General features: G+C 38.1%; 1 protein-coding gene across 3 annotated transcripts in view; it reads left to right on the plus strand.

Moving 5' to 3' along the window:
- The window catches only part of LIN28B (lin-28 homolog B), a 115,462-nt gene extending 93,526 nt beyond the window's left edge, over nucleotides 1-21,936 (plus strand). For 2 of the 3 annotated variants that reach the window (XM_029224072.1, XM_029224073.1), the window contains one exon: nucleotides 21,399-21,936. In XM_029224072.1, the coding sequence (XP_029079905.1) occupies nucleotides 21,399-21,765 (367 nt within the window). In that variant the 3' untranslated portion in view covers nucleotides 21,766-21,936. The remainder of the gene's footprint in view (nucleotides 1-21,398) is intronic. The other variant, XM_029224075.1, reaches the window with a different exon arrangement.
- Nucleotides 21,937-22,550: the final 614 nt, after the last annotated feature.

Below are 22,550 nucleotides of genomic sequence, written 5' to 3' on the forward strand. Positions count from 1 at the left end.
TCTGTGTCACCTATTAAAGGGTATGGTTTCCAAGGTCTTTTTATATACTTGACACTGAATTTATGTTTTATATACTTGACACTGAATTTATGTCTCAGCATGAGGTACAGTTAAAAGATACATGGTAAGTTTTCTGCTGTACTTCATCAGTATTGTCTACCATGTTAAAACATGGGGAATTGGGTACTGCACTTATAAATAAGGTCTAGCTCACTTGAAGAGTGTTATATTTTCTCATATTTTATATATTGATTGTTGTTAAATTTGCCTTGACATGTTATGCTGCTTCAATGAAGGTCATTCCCTTTCTCGTTGTATATATACATTCGTACTAATTTTTATTCTAGTATTCCCCTGTACCTCTTCTTTTTTATTTTCCTGTGCTTGTATGGAATGGCTTCTCTTAAGTCCAGATTTATTTATCAGAGACAAGTACCAAGCACTGACAATTTCATTATGTCTTCTAGTGTGGTTTTGTTACTGCATTTTTTATTGAAATATGCATTATTTTACTATTACTTTTTCTCCTATATTTTATACTTAAGGGATATATATATATGCATATATAATGTGTATATGCAGATTAGATTATTTTAAATTTCTGTCATGATAAGAATAGGGGCATTACAAAAATATTTATTGTACAAAGTAGACATGGGCCTGATAATGTTAAGAACCATTGCCTTAAACATATCAAAATGTATTTATTTTACAATTTGAATCTAATCAACCCAATATCTGAGGTCTTTGGTTCTGATTCTACTGGCTGTAGTTCATGCTACCCTATTTTTCTTTTGTTTTTTATGATTTTTTTTCTTTTCTTTTGTTTTTTGCGGTACGTGGGCCTCTCACTGTTGTGGCCTCTCCCGTTTTGGAGCACAGGCTCCGGATGCGCAGGCTCAGCGGCCATGGCTCACGGGCCCAGCCGCTCCGCGACATGTGGGATCCTCCCGGACCGGGGCACGAACCCGTGTCCCCTGCATCGGCAGGCAGACTCTCAACCACTGTGCCACCAGGGAAGCCCTATGATTTTTTTTAACCAGTCATATTTCTTGGACTTTTACCTGTAGGAATTCTTTGACTCCTGGCTTGAAAAATACATTTTTTTCCAAGGATTTTTTTTGTATTTGCCTGGAGACATTTGTACCAACTGGGAACCATTTTATGAGAAATGCTCAGCTTATGCCACATCTCCACGTGAGCTGCAGTCTGGGTTGTGGTTATCACTTCTCAGGGGAGACTTGTTTTCTCTTCCTCCCAGCACCATTCTGGGGGTGGGAAAGTTTCCATGCCATACTCTTCTTCAGGGCAAATTTGTTTTTCATTTATCTTTACATTGTGAGTGCAGTTTGGGGGGGGTTCTGGCTCTATGGGACAGGATCTCCTACGACACCCCCAACTTCTGGGCAGATCCTAGACTTTGTTTCCTGCCCCTTCTGCTTCATCATCCCCGTTACAAGGTCAAAGCTTAAGGTTGGCAGTGTTATATGGATGCCTCCAGGGTGAGAGTCTGTTTCAATGCTCCACTTACTGCCCTGGTTTCCTGCTTTCACTTCCTTTTTGACTTCTAAGCATTCCTAACTTCCTTGCCTGATCAGTAATGCATTTCAAAAGATGTTTTTAAAATATTTTGTCCACTATTTTTAGTCATTTTCAGTGGTATGGTCAGAGTATTTTTATATGCTACTTTGAAGGCAATATAATTCTTTTTTTTTTTGTATGGTTGACTCAAAATTTTTATTTTTTGCTAGTGTGAGTATTTAAAAAGTACTTGTGTCATTTTTCTTTCTCTTTTTGTGAATTTCCTGTTCGTGTCTTCTTTGTTTTTCTGTTTGTCTCTGGTGATTTTAAAAAAATGTATACTATACACTTTGGAAGGGGCTTATTCTCTGCTCTCTGAGGTACTCCTTTTTCCTAAGATATGCATGTTTAACTCTGAGGAAGTTAAGTCTGATACTGGCACTGCAGTTCAATTTTAGCTCCTTAATCCTTTTGTATTCATTGTATGTTCTATCTGAGGCTTCTTATTACCACTTGCTTGCTAAATCCATCAACCTATTTTAATACCTCATCTTATTAGCCACTTTCTCCACTACAAAACTGTATTTTCTTTTACAGTTTGAATCTAATCAACCCAATATCTGAGGAAACTGGGGAAACCCCTCTTTTTTGCCTTCCTACTATCGACTGAAAACAATTGCACATAACTCTCAACTTTTGGGTTGTGCAATGTTGTTTCAGTCGACACTACTACCCCTCTGACTGTTCCTTGTTAGACACCTCACTGGTTCTTCCACCTGAAAATTATTAAAGAGAAGTATTTCTGAAAACTTTGTCTGCAGGTCTCTTCTCACTCTTCACATTTTGCTGGTTGACCTTTGTCCCATGGCTTTAACTACTACCTGTCCTTTCAGTGATATCTCCCAAATCTGTGACTTCAACCTTAGCATCTCCTCAAGTTTCAGACTAGCAGTATCTCCAAGGATGCACATCAACATACAGTTAACTTTTACTTCTCCCATTACAACGTCTTTGAAAACTCCTTATATAGTGAATACTGAAGCTTAGTCAAAAGTCCGAAGGACTTGTCAAAAGATGACTAGATAAAGGGAAATTGAGCTGAATTTGGTAGTTTTTGCCCAGGAGATGAGGCTGTTGCCATAGGGTTGTATGATGGCCTAGTGGGTGCCTGTTAATCTGCAATATTGTCTAGAATACAGGACAGTAATGTCAGTACAAAAAGTATGGTAGGGGCTTCCCTGGTGGTGCAGTGGTTGAGAGTCCGCCTGCCGATGCAGGGGACATGGGTTTGTGCCCCGGTCCGGGAAGATCCCACATGCCACAGAGCGGCTGGGCCCGTGAGCCATGGCCGCTGAGCCTGCGCGTCCGGAGCCTGTGCTCCGCAACGGGAGAGGCCACAACAGTGAGAGGCCTGCGTACTGCAAAAAAAAAAGTATGGTAGGTGGGAAGGCATGCCTTTATTTCCTTTTGACATTAGTCACTCTGTACCTCACCCACTTTCATGATGATGCCCTTTTGGTACTAAATTCTCTCTTTTCCACCTTCAGGTTCCAGCAGCTCATAGTAATTTTCCTTTTCACTGTTTTTATTTTTTATTACACTATTAAAAAGTAATACATGGTGACTAATTTAATAAATTTTTGTTTCATTTATATTATCTAAGATAATACTAACATGGTCATCACTGGTTGGTAATTGAGTGGACCAAGTGGGTTGATAGATGTACCTGTAGTATAAGAATGACCCATCTTTGGCATGGCATCAAGACAGAGACCAGGAAACTATCCCCAAGTGGACAAGATACTGAGAAAACTGTTTATAGGTTTAGGAAAGTTGACCCAAGAGTAAGCTTTATGTTTCCATTTTGCTTTTAAAAGACAAAAAAAATAGTGAAGATTTTCGTAGTACTTTTCCTTTTCTTTGAGGCATCCAAGTAATATAACAGTGGACACTATGAACACAATGATGAATGATGGAACTTACAGGAAAATTAATCAGTATTGGAAGACATCTGGAAACAAGGGGTCAAAATGGCCTTGAAGGGATGAATTGAGTTTGAGATTATGGAAAAACATCAAAGTGGGAATAATTTGTGAGTGATCAGCATAAATAAAATAGTTTGTTTAAGGAAATGGATGAGTTTTTCAAAGGAGAGATGATAGATAAGCTTACGTTTAGATTTTGGTGAATCCAGGAAGATACTGAGAATAAGATAGGAAAATAATGTCAGAAAGGTAGAAAGAAAAACAATATAAAGAGTGTCCTAAGAGCTAGATGAAAGAGTAGTTTCTAGAATATAGGAATAGTGAGCAAATTTCCCATACATAAAGCTGTATTATATACAGATTAGTGTCTTTATAATTTTCTTCATCTACAAAATTTTCTGATAGAATTTATTAAAACAGAGTTACTCTAGATTTGATTTTTAGGGACTCCAAGTTATAAATCAGAAAAATACTGAACATTTCAACAGTTACCTACATATAAGAAAAAATGCTTGGCATCTGCGACAAAGCAAATTAGTTTACTCATCAAAATGCAGAGTAGGAGATGGTAAAGAAAATCCCAGTGGACAAGGAATGGTAAATGCAAATTAATTATAGAACATTCATGAGATAAGCAATATATCATTATTAGGCTATTTAGTCTGTTCTCTTTACTATTCTTGAAAATGGAAAGATATTTTAAGCTTTTCCTGTTATTTATTTTTGTTTTCTCCCACTGTAATTCATGAGAACTTCAATTCTTCTACCATTAATTATCTCACCACCATTGGAGTGGAAGTGCTTCAGGAATATAATATCTAAGATTAGGGGTAGGGAAAGAAATTGTACCTACCATTTATAAAGAGCTTTGTAGTTTGCAAAGCATTTTAAAATATTTATTTCACTTGAGACAAACAGCAACCATGTGAAGGAAGTGAGAATCATTGTCATCTTTAAAAAGGATTCCTGAATGGTGAAACTTATTTATGGATGAGGAAACCCAGAGAGATTAAGTGATTTATCGTGCATCACTGGAGTTATAAGGTGAAATCCTGGGCTATCCATTATTAGGTTTGTGGTCATGAGCAATGCATGTGTCAGCTTTGAAACTCAATTTTTTCAACTCTAAGATGAAAGATTAAAAAAATATTAAACTATAAAATATATTTAATATTCTGCTTAGTAATCTTGGTTTCCATTTGCTTTTATTTAAATAAGTTTATTTTATTTATTTGTTTTTGGCTGCATTGGGTCTTCCTTGCTGCGCGTGGGCTTTCTCTAGTTGCAGCGAGTGGGGGCTACTCTTCGCTGCGGTGCATGGGCTTCTCATTGCGGTGGCTTCTGTTGTTGTGGAGCACGGGCTCTAGGCATGTGGGCCTCAGTAGTTGTAGCACATGGACTCAGTAGTTGTGGCTCACGGGCTCTGGCGCACTGGCTCAGTTGCTCTGTGGCATGTGGGATCCTCCTGGACCAGGGCTCGAACCTGTGTCCCCTACACTGCCAGGCGGACTCTTAACCACTACCACTGTGCCACCAGGGATACCCTCCATTTGCTTCTGCAAGCTAGCCAATTAATTGCCTTCCTAGACATATCCTCCAGTTTTCCACTTCTGTTTTCTTATTCATGCCATATATTCAAATGGCATGTTTTCTCTTCTATCTAAACAAATCTTACTCATTTTAAATAGCCTTTAACTAGCTTGTTGTAGTCAGGTCAACTCCTTTACAAAACCATTCCTATTGCTCCCAATAATTGTGACCATGTTTTCTCTTGAAAAGATGTTAACACTTTCTTTCTCTTACACCATTTGTCAAACTCTATGTTTTATTAGCTGCCAATATACCAGGAAGAATAGTCATCACCAGTTACTATCTGAGTTTAGTGGACTCTTGTAAAACATATTTTAAACATCATTTTACAGGTCGTTTACAGATATAAAAATAAAAGTATGTTGTGAAAAACAGCTGGATTAGAAATTAATAAGAATTTAAATGTAACAAACCCAAATTTTTTTCCGTATTTTTCTGGTGTGAAGATATACACATCCAAAAAAAAGTATTCTTTTTCACCTGTCAGACTGGCAAAAATAAAAACCCTTGTTAAAAAAAAAAAAAAGATATACACATCCAAAATTGGCAATATCCTTTGAATGAAAGTAATTGCTCATAGCTGAGCCAGGAACATAGCCATCTTATAAATAATGATCTAGATTTCAAATATATTTCTAAGAGTCCAGCTTTTTATTACCTCTGGTTTTTCTTGCAATTCTATCATCAAAATACAGTGCTTTGAAAACTTATGGCTCGTAATTTTGTTGAAGAGAGGGTGGTCATTTTCCTCGTCAGTAGCAACAAAATATTTTCATTTTAGATATTGATTAGAATGATCAATTCAATGAGCTTTTTCATTTCTGTGCTGTTTATCTCCTTTCAGTCAGTGCCTTCAGCATTTATCTACTTATGAATCATATCAAGTAAATTCCCTAGCACAAGCTTGATAAAAGGTGAAAGCATCCTGTTACATGTCCTTTTTAGTAAACATATCTTGTCAAAAAAAATACTGCATGATGACATTCTCCTTGAAGGACTAACTGAATAACAGATTTCCTTTTTGTCCATAGAAATATATTGTTCATTCATTGATTCTTGAGTTTGATAAAATACATTTCTAGGATATATTATGTGAAGACTCATAATCTGAGATTCAGCTTATATGATTAATTTTATCATCATCATTAGAATCTGGAGTATTACTGTCTGTCTTTTTGTATTTGTGTTCTTTTTCATCTAACAATTGTGAAATAACTTCTATCATTTTCTTCTCTTTGCTGTTATGGACAGAAAATGAAAATTTCTGAATTCTCAACTGTGTTCAATGAAGAGTTAAAAAGAAAAAGACAACAGAAGTCCTGTCTCCTGATGTCTTTTTTTTTTTTCTTTTTTTTTTTTGCGGTACGCGGGCCTCTCACTGCTGTGGCCTCTCCCGTTGCGGAGCACAGGCTCCAGACGCGCAGGCCCAGCGGCCATGGCTCACAGGCCCAGCCGCTCTGCGGCATGTGGGATCCTCCCGGACCGGGGGCACGAACCCGCGTCCCGTGCATCGGCAGGCGGACTCCCAACCACTGCGCCACCAGGGAAGCCCTCCTGATGTCTTTTATACCTTCTGGAAAGATCAGACGAAACTTTGGGCAATGCAATAACAAGGATGATGAAATAGCGATGATTTATTTCACTATTTTATCATCCCTCTAGATCACATCATTTTTGAATTTTCTTTTTTTTTTCTGTGAAAGCCTTAAATTCAATATGGTTATTTGCCAGTTTCAGAAAATTATTTAATTGTATAATTAATAGATTTCTCTGGAGGCAGGTCAAAATAATGTTAAGCAGGTTAAGTTCTCTGCAAACAGTTTTTGAACACCAGGATTGCATGGGGCAATTGAGTAATGATTTATATAATCTCAATTCCAAATGAACATGTAGCATAACTGATGCTTAGGGTTATAAAATTAGAGAAGATCTAGACTATTGCATCTAGGTATTTAAAATCCGCCCCCCCCCCTTGTTTTTTCTTTCTCTGAGTTGCTTTTGGTCTCAGGTGCCTCTCCTCCCACCTTGGACCAACTCGTTTCAATAATGCTTTTATGAGAAAACTTGTCCTCCTCATACTTTTGTCCCTCCCCACCATCCACCTTTCCAACCCCAACTCTAGATAAATTTGGGTCTCTTCTACCTCCCATTGCCCACTATGGGACTGGCAAATATTTCTCAGATAAAGTTATAAAATCAGGCTGAGTTGTGAGGGTAGAGAGATACCAAGATCACAGACAGTTTAAATTGCGAGACAATCAAGAGAATTCAAGTCTTAGCACCATCTTGCAAAGTGAGTTGGAGAGTTAGTTAGTAGTAGAGCTAAAAACAAGTGCTGAAGTTTCCTGACCTTTGTTTCAACGAGTTTCCAGCATAGTGAATGAATTGGGAAGTAGGAAAGTTATATAAAATATGAGAGAAGAGAAAAAGCATTAAGGGTGGCCTGAAGTTCTGTAAGAGAAATATTCTAAACCCCCTCCTCACCCCAGCTTTATTGAAGTATAGTCAACAGGTAAAATAGTAAGATTTTAAAGTGTACATTGTGATGATTTGATATACGTATACACTGCAAAAGAATTCCTTCCATCTAGTTAATTAACACGTCCATCACCTGACATCTTTATCTTTTTTTTTGTAAGAACATTTAAGTTCTACTCTCTTGGCAAATTTCAGTTAAACAGTACAATATTATCATCTGAAGTCACCATGTTATACATTAGATCCTCAGACCTTATTCATCTTACAGCTTGAGAGTTTGTATACTTTTACCAACCTCTCCCTATTTCTCCCACCCTCCAACCCCTGGCAACCACTTTTCTATTCTCTCTTTCTATGAGGTTGATATTTTTTTTTTAGATTCAACATATAAGTATTTGTCTTTCAGTGTCTGACTTATTACACTCAGTATAATGCCTCTGAGGTTCATCCATGTTGTTGCAAATGGCAGGATTCCATTCTTTCTTATGGCTGAATAATATTCCATTGTGTATATAAAAATGCCACATTTTCTTTATCCATTCATCCATCGATGAACACTTAGGTTGTTTCTACGTCTTGGCTATTTTAAACAACGTTACAGTGAACATGGGGGTGCAGATATCTTTTCAAGATAAGGATTTCGTTTCCCTTGGGTCTATACCCAAAAGTGGAATTGCTGGATCCTATGGTAGTTCTATTTTTAATTTTTTGAAGACTCTCCGTACTGTTTTCCACAGTGGCTGCACCAATGTACATTCCCACCAGTAGTGCGCGAGGGTTCTCTTTTCTTCATGTCCTCATCAATACTTGTTATCCCTTGTCCTTTTTTTTTTTTGGTACGCGGGCCTCTCGCTGCTGTGGCCTCTCCCGCTGTGGAGCACAGGCTCCGGACGCGCAGGCTCAGCGGCCGTGGCTCCCGGGCCCAAGCCGCTCCACGCCATGTGGGATCCTCCCAGACCGGGGCATGAACCCGTGTACCCTGCATCGGCCGGCGGACTCCCAACCACTGCACCACCAGGGAAGCTCTCCCTTCTCTTTTTGATGACAGCCATTCTAATAGGTGTAAGGTGATATCTCATTGTGGTTTTGATTTACATTTCCCTGATGATTAGTGATTAGCACCTTTTCATGTATCTGTTGGCCATTTTTCTGTGGAAAAAATTAAATTTTCATACTATTTTCAGCTCCTTAGCATAGTTGGGTGTAATTCCCAGGATTATGAAAGAGCAAAGTGTTTCAAGGTATAGGAAAAATAAGATCACTGAGAAGAAACACAAAAACGTAAATTGGGTCCGATAACCCTGAGAATTAAAGTTAGTTGTGCATTTATCTGATCTCTTTTCTAGATGTTATGTGCTTAAAGAACAAAGTCATCATAATGTCATAATGATCTTTGCATCTCATGCAGTGGCTTCTCTGGGATAGATTTATTGTATGAGAATTATAGGACAGTTTTCAAAAAAGGTAACATCATGACTCTCATACAGATATAAAATGAGCAAGTGTTAAAGATTTTATTTAACTCAAATGAGGGAAACAAGCAGATGTTACAACCTTTTCAAAGGAGAATCCAAAGAACAGACACATTTGTAGTTGAGGAATATTGAAATTATGCAAATGGAAGCAACACTAGCTTTTTTCCACATGGGAAAGGGAAGTAAATTGAACCTGACAGGGCAGAATTTGCTACTCTACGGGCAAGAATAACTTTGCAATTATTGGCGATTTAAAGAGCTGTAAGATAACTCCCATACAATCAGAATCAGATAATCCATAATTGTGAATGCTAGGTCTAGGCAGTGCACAGTTTCCAGGGAAGCACAACTTCTTCCTTACACATATGTTGTATTCAATTAAATTATAAACATAAAACATATAAAGAGAACTTCACACTCAAGTGTGATAAATAACACTTTGCCACTTGTAGCTCTCATATTTTTCAATGTTTCTTTGTTTTCTAAATACATACATTTTTAGAGTTTCAAGATCAAGTATCATCCAAAGAAGGTTACCTCCTTTCACCACACCTACCAGGATATTTGTCAAGAATTTTTTTGTTAGGGAGTTCCCTGGTGGCCTAGTGGTTAGGATTCTGGGCTTTCACTGCTCTGGCCTGTGTTCAATCCCTGGCTGGGGAACTGAGAGCCTGCAAGCCGTGCAGCACAGCCAAAAAAAAAAAAAAAATTTTTTTTTTGTTAGAGAAACACAGAAAAATTCTTTAGTGGCTTTGTTTCTTTTGTCCCACTGAGAGAAAACCAAATTCTTCATGTAAACTTTACCAGCCAAATTTAAAGGATGACCAAAGGAGATGAAAACTCCATTGTTCAAATGCTAAAGGAATTGTATTCAAGGCGAACCATAGTTTGGCTTATAGAAATGCACACATAAATTTGTTAATGTGTAGAATCTAGTCCTAATGGTTTGCACTTATTAAGAGTATTTGGACATGGCTTGGCTCCGTCCAAGGACCTATCTGCTCTTCTCATACCTACCTTCAGTTTTTACCTCCATCCTCAGCTCCACAGCTGTCTCTTTTTATACTAGTGGCTGTGTGTTCACAGAGTCACAGCCTTAAAATGCTCAAGTAGGGAAACAAAATCCCTTAAGGAATCAGTGATGAGAGGAAAGATCTGCAAGGATGCCTTAGCAGCTTGACCATCAGTCTTTAGTCATATGAAAAGCTGGGATGATGTGAAGGGCAACTGCAACCAGTAAGGAGGGAAAAAAAAGAAGTAGCCATGAGGCCAAGAATACCTGACATGGCTCTAATTTTCAAGATGAGACCTACACAGAGAGGAGACAATATCACAGTTTATAGAGGTTATCTGAACATAGTAGCAATTTTCCTTGTTCAGCTTTCGCTTGCCTACCTATGTATGTACATGGTAAACAATTTAAGAACTGCTGATTCTTGGCAAAGGGCAATATATAGCCAGTCACAGGAAGACCAACTGGGCTAGAGGGGGAAGTGAACAGAGGTCATTTACATCTCATCTGTACTTCATCATTTTCCTCGGCAGTAGCTGGTGCTGGAATGGGAGATCAAATTTATTGATTGTTAGAAGCCTTTCCTTGGTGATTTCAGCAGAATAGTTTTAACTCCTTCTGATTCCTGAGTAGCTGTAGAGATAGAGGTGGTTTGGCACAGTCTTCTTTTGCATCTTGCACATGAATTAATCCTGAGGGTACGTTTTGGGTAGATCACACCAAGCAACGTGCTCTAGGACGACAGGTCCTCTATAAATATATTTTAATGCTACTCATATAAACATTGTCAAAGTGGAAAGTTTACACATAGTTCTTCTTAATTCAGGAATATAGCAACCATTCAGTGTTAATAGTAAAAATATTAATTCACTAATACAACAATAGGGAGTTGTTTTAACACTCTTTTCACAGAAACTCAAGTGCTACCAGCATTATTACTGGCATCAGAGGTAATTAAGCCATGGTAACATCAAAGCTTTAAATAACCAATTTGGCTAAATAACAACAACAACAATAACTCATTTGGCTAAAACTAGGATTGTATCTTTATTTTTTTTAAGTTATTTAATTTATTTATTTTTGGCTGCATTGGGTCTTCGTTGCCGCGCACGGGCTTTCTCTAGTTGCAGCGAGTGGGGGCTTCTCTTCGTTGTGGTGTGCGGGCTTCTCATCGCGGTGGCTTCTCTTGTTGCAGAGCACGGGCTCTAGGAGTGCGAGCTTCAGTAGTTGTGGCACGAGGGCTCAGTAGTTGTGGCTCACGGGCTCTAGAGCATAGGCTCAGTAGTTGTGGTGCACGGGCTTACCGGACCAGGGCTCTAACCCATGCCCCCTGCATTGGGAGGCAGATTCTTAACCACTGTGCCACCAGGGAAGCCCCAGGATTGCATTTTTTAATCCAGCCCTCTTTTTGCTTCCAGCTTGCAAATAACCAGCATAAATCTGGAACTGTTATCTAACCTTCCTCTGTGCAGTTCATCAGTCATGCCACTAAAATTGATTCTTGACCTCTATACATCATTCTTTCCTTTGAAATTTCTCATGCTGTCTCTTCTTCTATGCTTTAATGGAGGAGGTGTGTGTAACAAAACGTGAGCGAGTCACTTTTTAATTGTGCAGTCCTCATTTGAATACCTAAGGTTTTTTAACCCTTAAGTATTTTTACTATGTGTTTAAATTTTCTCATATATTGTTTACATCTACTTCTCTAGATTACAAATTACTGTTTCACCTATCAAGTAATCATAATGAAATTTGTCTTTTAAAATTTCTTGTGCCTCTGACCAAATGTTTAATAATGAAAAAATTCAACGTACAACATAAGGAGAAAGATCACTTTAGAATGATTTGTGAAATAATGTCAACCCTAAAAATAAGGCTGTTTTCCTGAGCCAGAGCCTAAAAGAAATCATGTGATGAGCAAGAAAAAACATTTATAAAAGTTGACACAAAAGCAGTAGTGGAATTGTCCTTCTTCAGGCCAAACCAGTGCTTATTTACAGCAGATGTCACACCTGTGACAATGGTGAATGTGAAATGGTGTGGTGGAAACCAAGCAGCCCTGGGGTTTTATGTTTTCAGGCAAGGCTGCTGTGACAGATAAATGAACCAACATTTCCAGATTGCTGTAATCAGATTATTATAATCTGATTCTTCCATCTAAGTAAATACTTAATTTCAACCATCTCAAGATAAGTTAAATTTTGAATGTCTTTCCTTCATATATATATATATATTTTTTTTTTTTTTTTTTTTTTTTGCGGTATGCGGGCCTCTCACTGTTGTGGGCTCTCCCATTGCGGAGCACAGGCTCCGGATGCACAGGCTCAGCGGCCATGGCTCACGGGCCCAGCCACTCCGTGGCATGTGGGATCTTCCGGGACCGGGGCACGAACCCATGTCCCCTGCATCGGCAGACGGACTCTCAACCGCTGCGCCACCAGGGAAGCCCTTTCCTTCATATTTAATACCTGCACTAACCTTCTAAAAACACTGTACCTTAAAGGTCAATATGATCAAATATGGTAGATACATTGACCTTGGTTCCAGCAAGAAACCAGCAGTTTGGATAGTTGTAACACTGCCATTTCAAAAATACATGTGGCTTTTGTGTGTGTGTGTGTGTGTTGTCCTGACCTGGACACTCCTCCCTAGCTGTGTTGGGATCATGCAAGCCGTGCTGGCAGAGTGCCCACTGCATGTAAGATTGGGTCCTATTTTATAACAAACTGCTTTTCCTCCCAAGAAATTGGAAAGCATTAAGTTATCTGTATTTGAGTCCATTTTTCTCCTTGTTTTTTCAACTTTTCCATTAGCCAGAAGGGATTACCTGTGTGGGATGTCGTTTGTCACCTAAAAGAGAGATAACATTTCTATTTCAAATACAGATTTAATTTATGACCTAGAATTCATTATTATACTCCTTCTCAAGTTGTGGTGCAAAGTAGCAAATTCTCAACAAACGATTATTGTTCCGTGGAATTGCTGAATAACCTACAAGTAATTTTTTTATTGTGGTAAAAGTCACATAATATGAAACATATTTTTCTAACCATATTTAACTGTACAGTTCAGGGGCACTAAGTACGTTCACATTGTTGTGCAACTCTCACCATCATCCATCTCCCAAATGTTTCACCTTCCTAAACTGAAACTCTAACCCTTTTAAACACTAACTCCCCATTCCCCTCCCCACCCCCGACTCCCAGGCCCCTGGCATCTCCCAATTTACTTTCTGACTCTATTTTTAAACATAATGGAATGAAATACAAAAATGCCTGATGCCTTCCGTGTGGTGGAAGGGCCCTTACATGAAAAAGGCTCCCTTTTCCCCAGTTCCTCCAGTGATTTCTCTCCCTTTCATGTCCTCTACTCTTTAAAAACTGTTATATGTTCCATCCCTACTTCTCTTGACCCTGCACCACCATTCATCACATCTGTCCCCCACATTTTTCCATCTTACCTTCTTGTTTTTATAAGATGATGAAAGGTTTGTGAATAGAACTATTACTATATTTTAGCTGGTTGTCAAGATACTGTGGGGCATTTTTAGCTGGTGTTATGATACAGACGACAGACCATGGCATTAATCAGAGAGAGTGTCCAAAAACTAATAAACATAAGACAATCCAAAAAGCAGTCAGGCAAAGACATCAAACAAGATTTTATATACATACATATACACATATGTATGTGTATATTACCATCCAGCCAACTATGCACATACATTTTATTAGTATCTAGTACAAAGTTGTACTCATTGTAGATATTCTTAAGTGGTTTTTTTTTTTTCTGTTTTTCATTTGAGTTTATGAAAATGATTGCATGGGTATTATAAGCAGTTGAGTCCCCACTGATAGGCAAGGTATCTAGGTAATAGCACATCATAGAACTGGATGATAAAAGAGGTTAGTAGTTGGTAAGTAAAAAATACCCTTTGAACTCAGTGCAAACCCCATATCAGTTTAGTAAATGGTCTGAGCACTGAGGTTTGGAGGAGGCACAGAGTATTCATTTCCTCTGCCAGCAGCTTCGAGTTCTGAGTTCACATTAGTTCCATCCACATCAGACTGACCCTTGCTTACTATGACTAACACTAGGCCATAGAGAGCCATCCAAACATCTAGCAGTTATTCACCGGAAAGAACTGAATGGCAGTTATACTGACTAAATTTTGCTTTTTAAAAATAATTTTGAAAACCAATCCTTAGGGTGGTCTAACTAATAAGCAGATTTTAAACCATCCATTATGCACTTTTATTTTTCTCTTAGTTTAAAAAACAGAGTGGGCAGTAGTAACTTCATTAATGGTGCTATTTTAGGTGAAATGTAGTTTAAATATTAGAGGTTTTAAAAATTCCATGGCTAACTGATTTTATAAAAAGCAGAGATCTTTTTATTATGTTTATATTCATTTGTATGTAACAGCCAGAAGAATTTGGCCATTAGAAATGTTTGCAGGAGTATCTCTATAGGAAATAAGTTTATATGGTTTTGAGAATTACTGTAGATGGAGGCAACAGAAGATGGAGAATTAAAAGAGTTATTATGGGAAATCAATAAATGTTAATTGGTAATGATGGTGAAGTTTAGAGAATGGAGCAATTGATTCAAGAGCTGTAAATTATCACCCGTTTTGATGACATGGGTGCCTCCCCATTGAACCCATCCTGGATTGATGAACTAAGAACTGAGTAATAACCTCAAAAACAGAGAAACTACTTGTGAAGCTAAACTCAGTAGATTTTTGCAATGTTTTCCTTCCAAAATAAGCAGGAATCAGTGATGGTAAAAAGTTGTGGGCTTTTGTGCTTACAGCTAGAAGTTTCAGGGAATCATTTTTAGTTTTCAGTAAAGAAACAAGATCTACACACACCTTTTTCCTCCCTCCCTCCCTCCCTCCCTCCCTCCTTCCCTTCCTTCCTTCCTTCCTCCTTCCTTTCAAGGCACCGGTGAACTGTTGAAACAGTGTTTGGGGACTATTCAGTGTTCTGTTTTGAACCACATTCCTTGTGGTTGGGATTACAAAGCGCTCTCTCTTGGTCAAGGTTGTCGGCGGTAAACTCAGGTCTGTAGACAGCTGTGGTTCTCAAGTAGCTGCTCACTATCATCTGGGAAGCTTTTTAAGAAGTACTGATGCCTGGGGGTCTGCCCTCAAAGATCCTGATTTAATGGTCTGGAGTAGGGCCCAGGCATAAGTATTTTTTAAAAAGCTTACAAGGTGATTCTAGAATCGCTGATGTACAGGTTAACTGTTAGATGACTGACAATAATAATGAAGGTCAAATTATAAAATGGAAATGCAGCTTTATAATTGCTCTTTTTCCTTTTTCAATTACATCAACTATAAATTTTTTGGTTATTTAAAAAAGAAACTATACAAGAATTTATGGAGTAAAAATGTAAGTTCACCTTCACCTTTACCTGTATTCTCTCCATATGTAACCACTGTTAATGTACTGTTTATCCTTCCAGTGATTTTCCATGCATTTAAAAATGCATATTTACTTATAATCATATATAGTGTTTTTGAAACATAAATGAGATTACACCATCTTTTGTTTATTATTCTGTGGTTTGCTTTTATCACTTAATTTGGCTTGGAGATCTTTCCATGTCAATACATATAGATCTACCTCTTTTTTTTTTTTTTGCGGTACGCGGGCCTCTCACTGTTGAGGCCTCTCCCGTTGCGGAGCACAGGCTCCGGACGCACAGGCTCAGCGGCCATGGCTCACGGGCCTAGCTGCTCCGCGGCATGTGGGATCTTCCCGGACCGGGGCACGAACCCGTGTCCCCTGCATCGGCCGGCGGACTCTCAACCGCTGCACGACCAGGGAAGCCCCAGATCTACCTCATTTAAAAAAATATTCTTTTACTTCATTCCTTTCAATATCTGTAGAGTGTTTCTCAGTATATGTGGGCTTTAATTTCCTTTTTCCTTTTCACATATTTGTAGCTCAATGGTAAAGAGCAAAAACTCTGTAGCCAGACTACCTGGTTTTGACTATAAGTATTTATTATTGTTGGTGGTATTATTACCATTTAATTTTTCTATTTTTTACCAATATGGAGAATACTGTAGATAATATTTTAGTACCCAAATCATTATGCTTATCAATGAATATTCCTGTAGGGCAAATTCCTAGCGTTAGAGTTGCTGGCTCAGAGAGTATGCATATTAATATTTTGAAACGTGCTGTCAAATTTCCCTCCAAGAGCAACTTACATTTGCTCCAGCCAATAGAATCTCACTGCAGTATTTATTTCAAGGCCTCAATAAATTGTTCACATCACAGTGTGGCTTCATGGGCTAATAACCACAATGACTGGAATTTATTTTCTTTATTTTGGCTGGAATTTCATTGAGTCAGTTTGATAGCTCTGATTATAGCATATCAACCTGAAGTTCCAATTTACGGTCTTAAACATATGATTAAGGAAAATGGAAAAATTATTCACTGATTTTTGGTTTTTTTTAGATAAAAACTTTCAACATAGAAAGTACAAGAGGGTAGGGGGAAATAACTGGGCTTTGGCAGTGAAAAGTCTGACCTGGACTAGTAGTTACAGCCTTCAGATGGAACAGCTCAAAGAGAGAAGCTCACTTCCGCACACCATAGTGACAGAATAGTAACCCAAGTCTCAAGAAAAATCTACTTCAAATCTGTGTGTTTGTTGGCGTTTTAAATTCAGGACCCTTATATGTTTTTAGACTTTTACATAATAAAATTTACATCAGTATCGTTGGGTATAATGTTTTTATATAATGAAAATGCAAGTGAAATTTATTATTTTCAATTCAAATTTCCTTCTCTGTATACTCTCTTGAGTCTTAATTTTCTCATCAACACAACGTTGATATTTAGTACCTACTTCATAGGATTTGGGGGAGGAGTCAATTTTATATTACATATTAAAAACCTTTAGGGACTTCCCTGGTGGTCCAGTGCTAAAGAACCCTCATTCCAATGCAGCGGACGATCCCTGGGTCAGGGAGCTAAGATCCCACATGCCATGGGGCAACTAAGCCCGCGCACCACAACTACAGAGCTCGCGTGCCTCAACAAGAGAGAGAAAACCCGCACACCTCAACGAAGATCCCACGTGCCACAACAAAGACCCAATGCAGCCAAAAAATAAAAATAAAATAAAATAAATTTTAAAAAAAACCTTTTGCACAATGTCTGGAATATGGTAAACTCTTAATAAATTGAACCTCAGTATTATTCCTATTATTATCATTTTAATTCTGTTAACAGTGTGTTCAGCCCTGCTGTGGATAGATTATTTTATTTTTAGCATGAGTTAAGGTAATTGAGGGGGGATACTGGCTTTTGTATTTCAAAAGATACACATGAAAGATTTTCTGGTGTTAAAAAAATTATTCTGGTGTTAAATATGTATTTGTTCCATAAGACCCCTTTTTAATAAACATAATTCACTACTAACCAATATTTTTGAAAACTCAATATTTTTACCATTGTACTTAGGAAAAATATATAAAAGTTAACATTATTAAAATGTTTTTATTGTTTAGTTGGCTTATAGTCTTAGGTGTTTGGATATAAGAATAATAAAAGAAACAAATTTGCATAAAGAATAGGTTGCTTTGATAGAGGTCAGAAAATGTGTGCACTGTTAACTGTTTCTAGCTCAGTGGTTCATCAACATTTTCCAACTCTCCTCTTGGTATTTTGGGGCAGATCCTATGGAGTAAATAAGCTATATACCCAGTTGTGAATTTAGATTGTTTGGAAGCTTTCAGAATAAAATGAGGGCTTCTGGAAGGTTGGCCTAGGAATCTGTCTCTTACCCTCAGGAGGTACAGGGTGAGCATATTGCTTCTGCCACTCTGGATCCTTTGCTCTCCTGCTCTCTTGGGGTCTGTGATGGCATTTCTGCCCATCCCCCTACCTCCCACGTTCAGACTGGGATCCAGCACTCCCAGGTCTTGGGCTGAATGACACACAATTGAATTAGATAACAAGTGTTCAGACAGAGTAAAATCGAAAACTGTAGCCTTGATGAATGTCATTAGTATCATTTCTGGATTTTAGTTGGACTGTATCGGAGTTAACAACGCTAATCTCTTCAAAGAGTTGGTTATCGTTTCTCCAGATTAGTTTCTGAAACTCTTTCCGATCTGTGACTTTTCTTTACCCCTCTGGCTTCCCATTTGAAACTTTACTGATCCTTTCTCTCATCTCTCTTTTCCAGGGATTTTATTATACTTCTTTCTATATTCATCCCTCCTTCCTGCCCCATCGCTTGCACTTTTCCCACTCTGTTCTCTCTCACTGATACTGCTTTACTTACTGTTCTTTCAGCATTCCCTTCCTCTTCAGAAGTTTATAGATCACTGTATCCTTATCCTTAATGCCTCCCTCTAACCCCCCAGAATATGTATTTAAGTTTCCATATATATTCTTATTAAGTTAACACTTTAAAATACTTAGAAGCGCCTACGTTATATTTTTTTTCTGTTACACTTTTAGACAAGCAAAGCTGACTTTCTCTCTTTATGTAGTGTCACCTCTCATTTTATTTGATCACTTCTGGGACCTGTTTTAATGCTCGTGTCACAACATAAAATTCATGCAAATTAACAAAAGCAAGCTGATTTGAAGAGGTGTGGAGAGTGAACAAAGGAGCCTAGTACCGTTCAGAGCTTTGTATGGAGAATGTGGTGTGATATTATTTGTGTGCTGTTCCATTTTCCTGTCGGTCCCTTGGGAAGGAAGGAGTTTCATAATGGGGTGTGACCTGCACTTCCAGTAAGCGTGATTGGCATTGAATGTTTAAATAGAAGAGAAGAATACATATCATTCCTCCCCTTTAAGGCAAAGCACAAATATACTGAATGCAAATCTTTTCAGTGTGGAAGGCAGTCTGGCCTAATGATAGCATGAATCTGAAAAGCCAAGGGAGTGAATTAACTATGCAGCTCAAAATGCAGGGAAGCCAAAATTCCGTAGTATCCTTAAAAGTAACTTTTAAAACCCAGATGTAATGGTAAATACACATACAGAATACGATGGAAGACCCCATTTGAAAAAATGGAATTCTGACGTCAGCCCCTTGGTAAATGAGTGGGCAAATGGTTCCCTGAATTGGGTAGCAGTGCACATACCACAGTGACTGATGAAATTGATGTGTCCGTGGGAGAGCGGCTCTATTACTCAATCCTTTAACCTGTTTTCTCTGTCTTCAAAAATGAGCTTCTGAGTGGATGTTATCCTCAAGGAAGTGAATTTAATTTAAAAGAAGCTGTTTTATAGATGGGCAAATTTAGTTTAAGAATTCACTTTTCCATTATAGAAGAGAACTATGTGGAACAACATTATTATAAGTAATATGCTTATACTTCTCAAAGATGCTTTTTTTTTTTTTTTTTTTTTTTTTTTTTGCGGTACGCGGACCTCTCACTGTTGTGGCCTCTCCCGTTGCGGAGCACAGGCTCCGGACGCGCAGGCTCAGCGGCCATGGCTCACGGGGCCCAGCCACTCCGTGGCATGTGGGATCATCCCGGACCGGGGCACGAACCCGTGTCCCCTGCATCGGCCGGCGGACTCTCAACCACTGCGCCACCAGGGAAGCCCAAAGATGCCATTTTTGAGTGTATTTTGGGGGACCTGAATTTCAAGCATTAGTCAGTAATTTTTATTCTTTAATTTTGAATTATCTCTTAGAACACGTGGCTAAAAAAACATTGAATCTGCATTGTAATAGTTTCATTAACTTATTAAGGTATAATTACACAATAAATAATTTAATCATAAAAAGTGATTTCTTAGTTTTTCCCATTAACTTGAAAATATGATGCTTTCTTTTTTCCTGACATAAATACTTGTTAATTACTGCAAAGAATAAAAGCCCATCTTGTGAATCCATTATTCTAAAATTTGCAAGGTAATATTGATAACTGGAGAAGCAGGCTGTTAGTTATCCTAGTTTTTGCCAAGTAAAAAAAAATTCACTCTATAACTTATCTCAGAAGATAAAATACATAACCATAAGTATCCTACATATACTTCCCGGTAGGTTAATAGTAGTTTGTCTTAGAAGTATATGGTAATATGAGTTATTAAGCTTGCTAGTCTCTCTCTCTCTCTCTCACACACACACACACACACACACTCACACACACACACAAATCTAATTATAATTATTTTGTTGTTATGATCTTAAGCTGATTCTCACAGTTACCACCTATTTTGCTATCATTTTTTAAAAACGTGACCTATTGTGTAAATTTCATAATGAGAATTACGGAGTCATAAATGTATTTGGAAAATAAATTTAAAATAGAAAGCCCTTAAAACTTTTCATTTGGAGACAAATCAGTAAGCAAATTTTGTACTCAACAAGTAGGTTAAAAACCTTCATAAATATAAAATATTCTCTCCAGTTGATGGTGTTTTATTGTTTTTAATATAAAATTTTAGAAGAAAATGTGACTGAAATTGAGCAATGTAGCTTACAAATAATTTCTCAGCTTTTAGAAGCTGTCAGAATTTCAAACATATAGTACAAGCTGTGCCCCCAGTGTGCATTCAGGTATTAATTAAAAATGGATTTATATTTATTTCAACTTAGAAGAATTTACCCTGAAGGAAAACTAACTTCTTATAGAAAGAAAAGAAAGTTTTTCCCACCCCTGAACTAGCATCAACCTTTATTAATCTGATCTAAGTATCTAAGAAGCTTAGATTAATCTATATTTATCTGATCTAAGAAGCTTTCTTTTACAGCATTCTTCTGATTCAGACACTTTCTATCTTGTTCTAATATTACTTGGTAATTCCCCAAATACCATTCACCATAGATGTCTGACTTACTTATTTATCAAATTTCACTGCACTAATTTGTGCGATGGGAAAGAATTCTTCCAGTTCAACAGGTTTCCACAGCCAAATAATTAACACCCAAAGAATTGTTAAATTCATAATATTTAATTTGGTCTATAATTTTCCCAGTTGCTGGTTGAGTTGGTGTTGCATTTTAGTCAACAGCTGTGTTTTTTAACTGCCTTTTCCAAGCTAGCTGGTTGTTTTTTGTTGAACGTGGCTGCCCTCTAGTGGACTAAGTTTCCTTTACAATAACCTAACTGTCAAATCTAAAGCAGTCATTTACATATGGAGGTGATTAGTCTTTCATGCTTTCGGACTCTCGTTTTTCATTGACTTTTGTGTTTAATACAACACGTTTGTTGTTAAGAAGGCATATTAAAATAAGCTGATCTCTTTGACGGTCTGCGTGTTTTAGTATATTTTCGACTTCTGACCTGTTTTGTGAGACATGCTCCTTCTCAAGATCTTTTCATTTTTCTTGTTGCAGATGCTACAACTGTGGTGGCCTTGATCATCATGCTAAGGAATGTAGTCTACCTCCTCAGCCAAAGAAGTGCCATTGCTGTCAGAGCATCACGCACATGGTGGCGAACTGCCCTCACAAAACTGTGGTGCAGCCGCCCGCCGGTTCTCAGGGAAGACAGGAAGCAGAGCCCCAGCCGTGCACCGCGTTCCCTCGAGAGGTGGGGGGTGGGCACGGCTATCCGTCACCACCGTTTCCTCAGGAGGCGAGGTCCGAGGTCTCAGAGTGGCCAGGCACGTCACCTGCAGAAGCTTCCTCCACAAAGTCATCTGCAGCACCAGAAGATCAAAGCAAAAAGGGGCCTTCCGTTCAAAAACGGAAAAAGACATAACCCTTTTTCTTAACGTTATCGTTTTCTCTCCCCGGTTGGGAAGTCTACCTCATGCAAATACAGGGGAACAGTATTTCACAAACAGCAGCTGACCTGGGATTTTTAACTACTGTTGAGGAACTGTGAATTTTTTTAAACAGACAAATCAGTCTAAGCAAATTACCTTTGAGCAGGGTGTCATGTGTCACGTGACTCAGAGGATGTGATGCTCTGTGTATCTGTATGTGCCCGTGTGAGAGGGAGAGAGCCTGAGCCTGTGTGTGTGTGCAGGAGGATTTTCTATAGAATGTAGACATATATATAAAGAGGGTTTGTCTTTATATATGTGTGTATAGAGATGTCAGCACACAGCCTCCCTCGCAGAATTGGACATCCCCAAGAATTGAAAACCCAGGTAAAGCATGTTAGATGGTTTTGAAAATAACCCTTGGAGTTTTTCTTGAAATACCATTCCCTTTATATTACATTAGGAAAAACAAAACAAAACATGACTGTTACCTTTTATGTGAACCAAAGGATACTTCAGATCTCAGCGCTGCCAATCCTATGGTACTAAAGGTTTTTAAGACATCAGTTCTCCCGAATTTGGGATTGCCTCTTTTTCTTGATATCTGTAGAGTGTGTCCCCCACCCCACCCCCTTTGAAGGCAGTACCTTAACTCCATATGCCTCTGACTGCCATAAGCTTTTTTGAATCTGGGATACATGACTCCAGAAAAGACAATGAATGTGTAATTTCTGTGCCGATATTTCAGTGTTTTTAATTCATACGTTTTGATTGTAAA

Source organism: Monodon monoceros, unplaced genomic scaffold (genome assembly GCF_005190385.1).
Source record: "Monodon monoceros isolate NGI ecotype Baffin Bay Population unplaced genomic scaffold, NGI_Narwhal_1 Super_Scaffold_15, whole genome shotgun sequence".
NCBI classification, from domain to species: Eukaryota; Metazoa; Chordata; class Mammalia; order Artiodactyla; family Monodontidae; genus Monodon; species Monodon monoceros.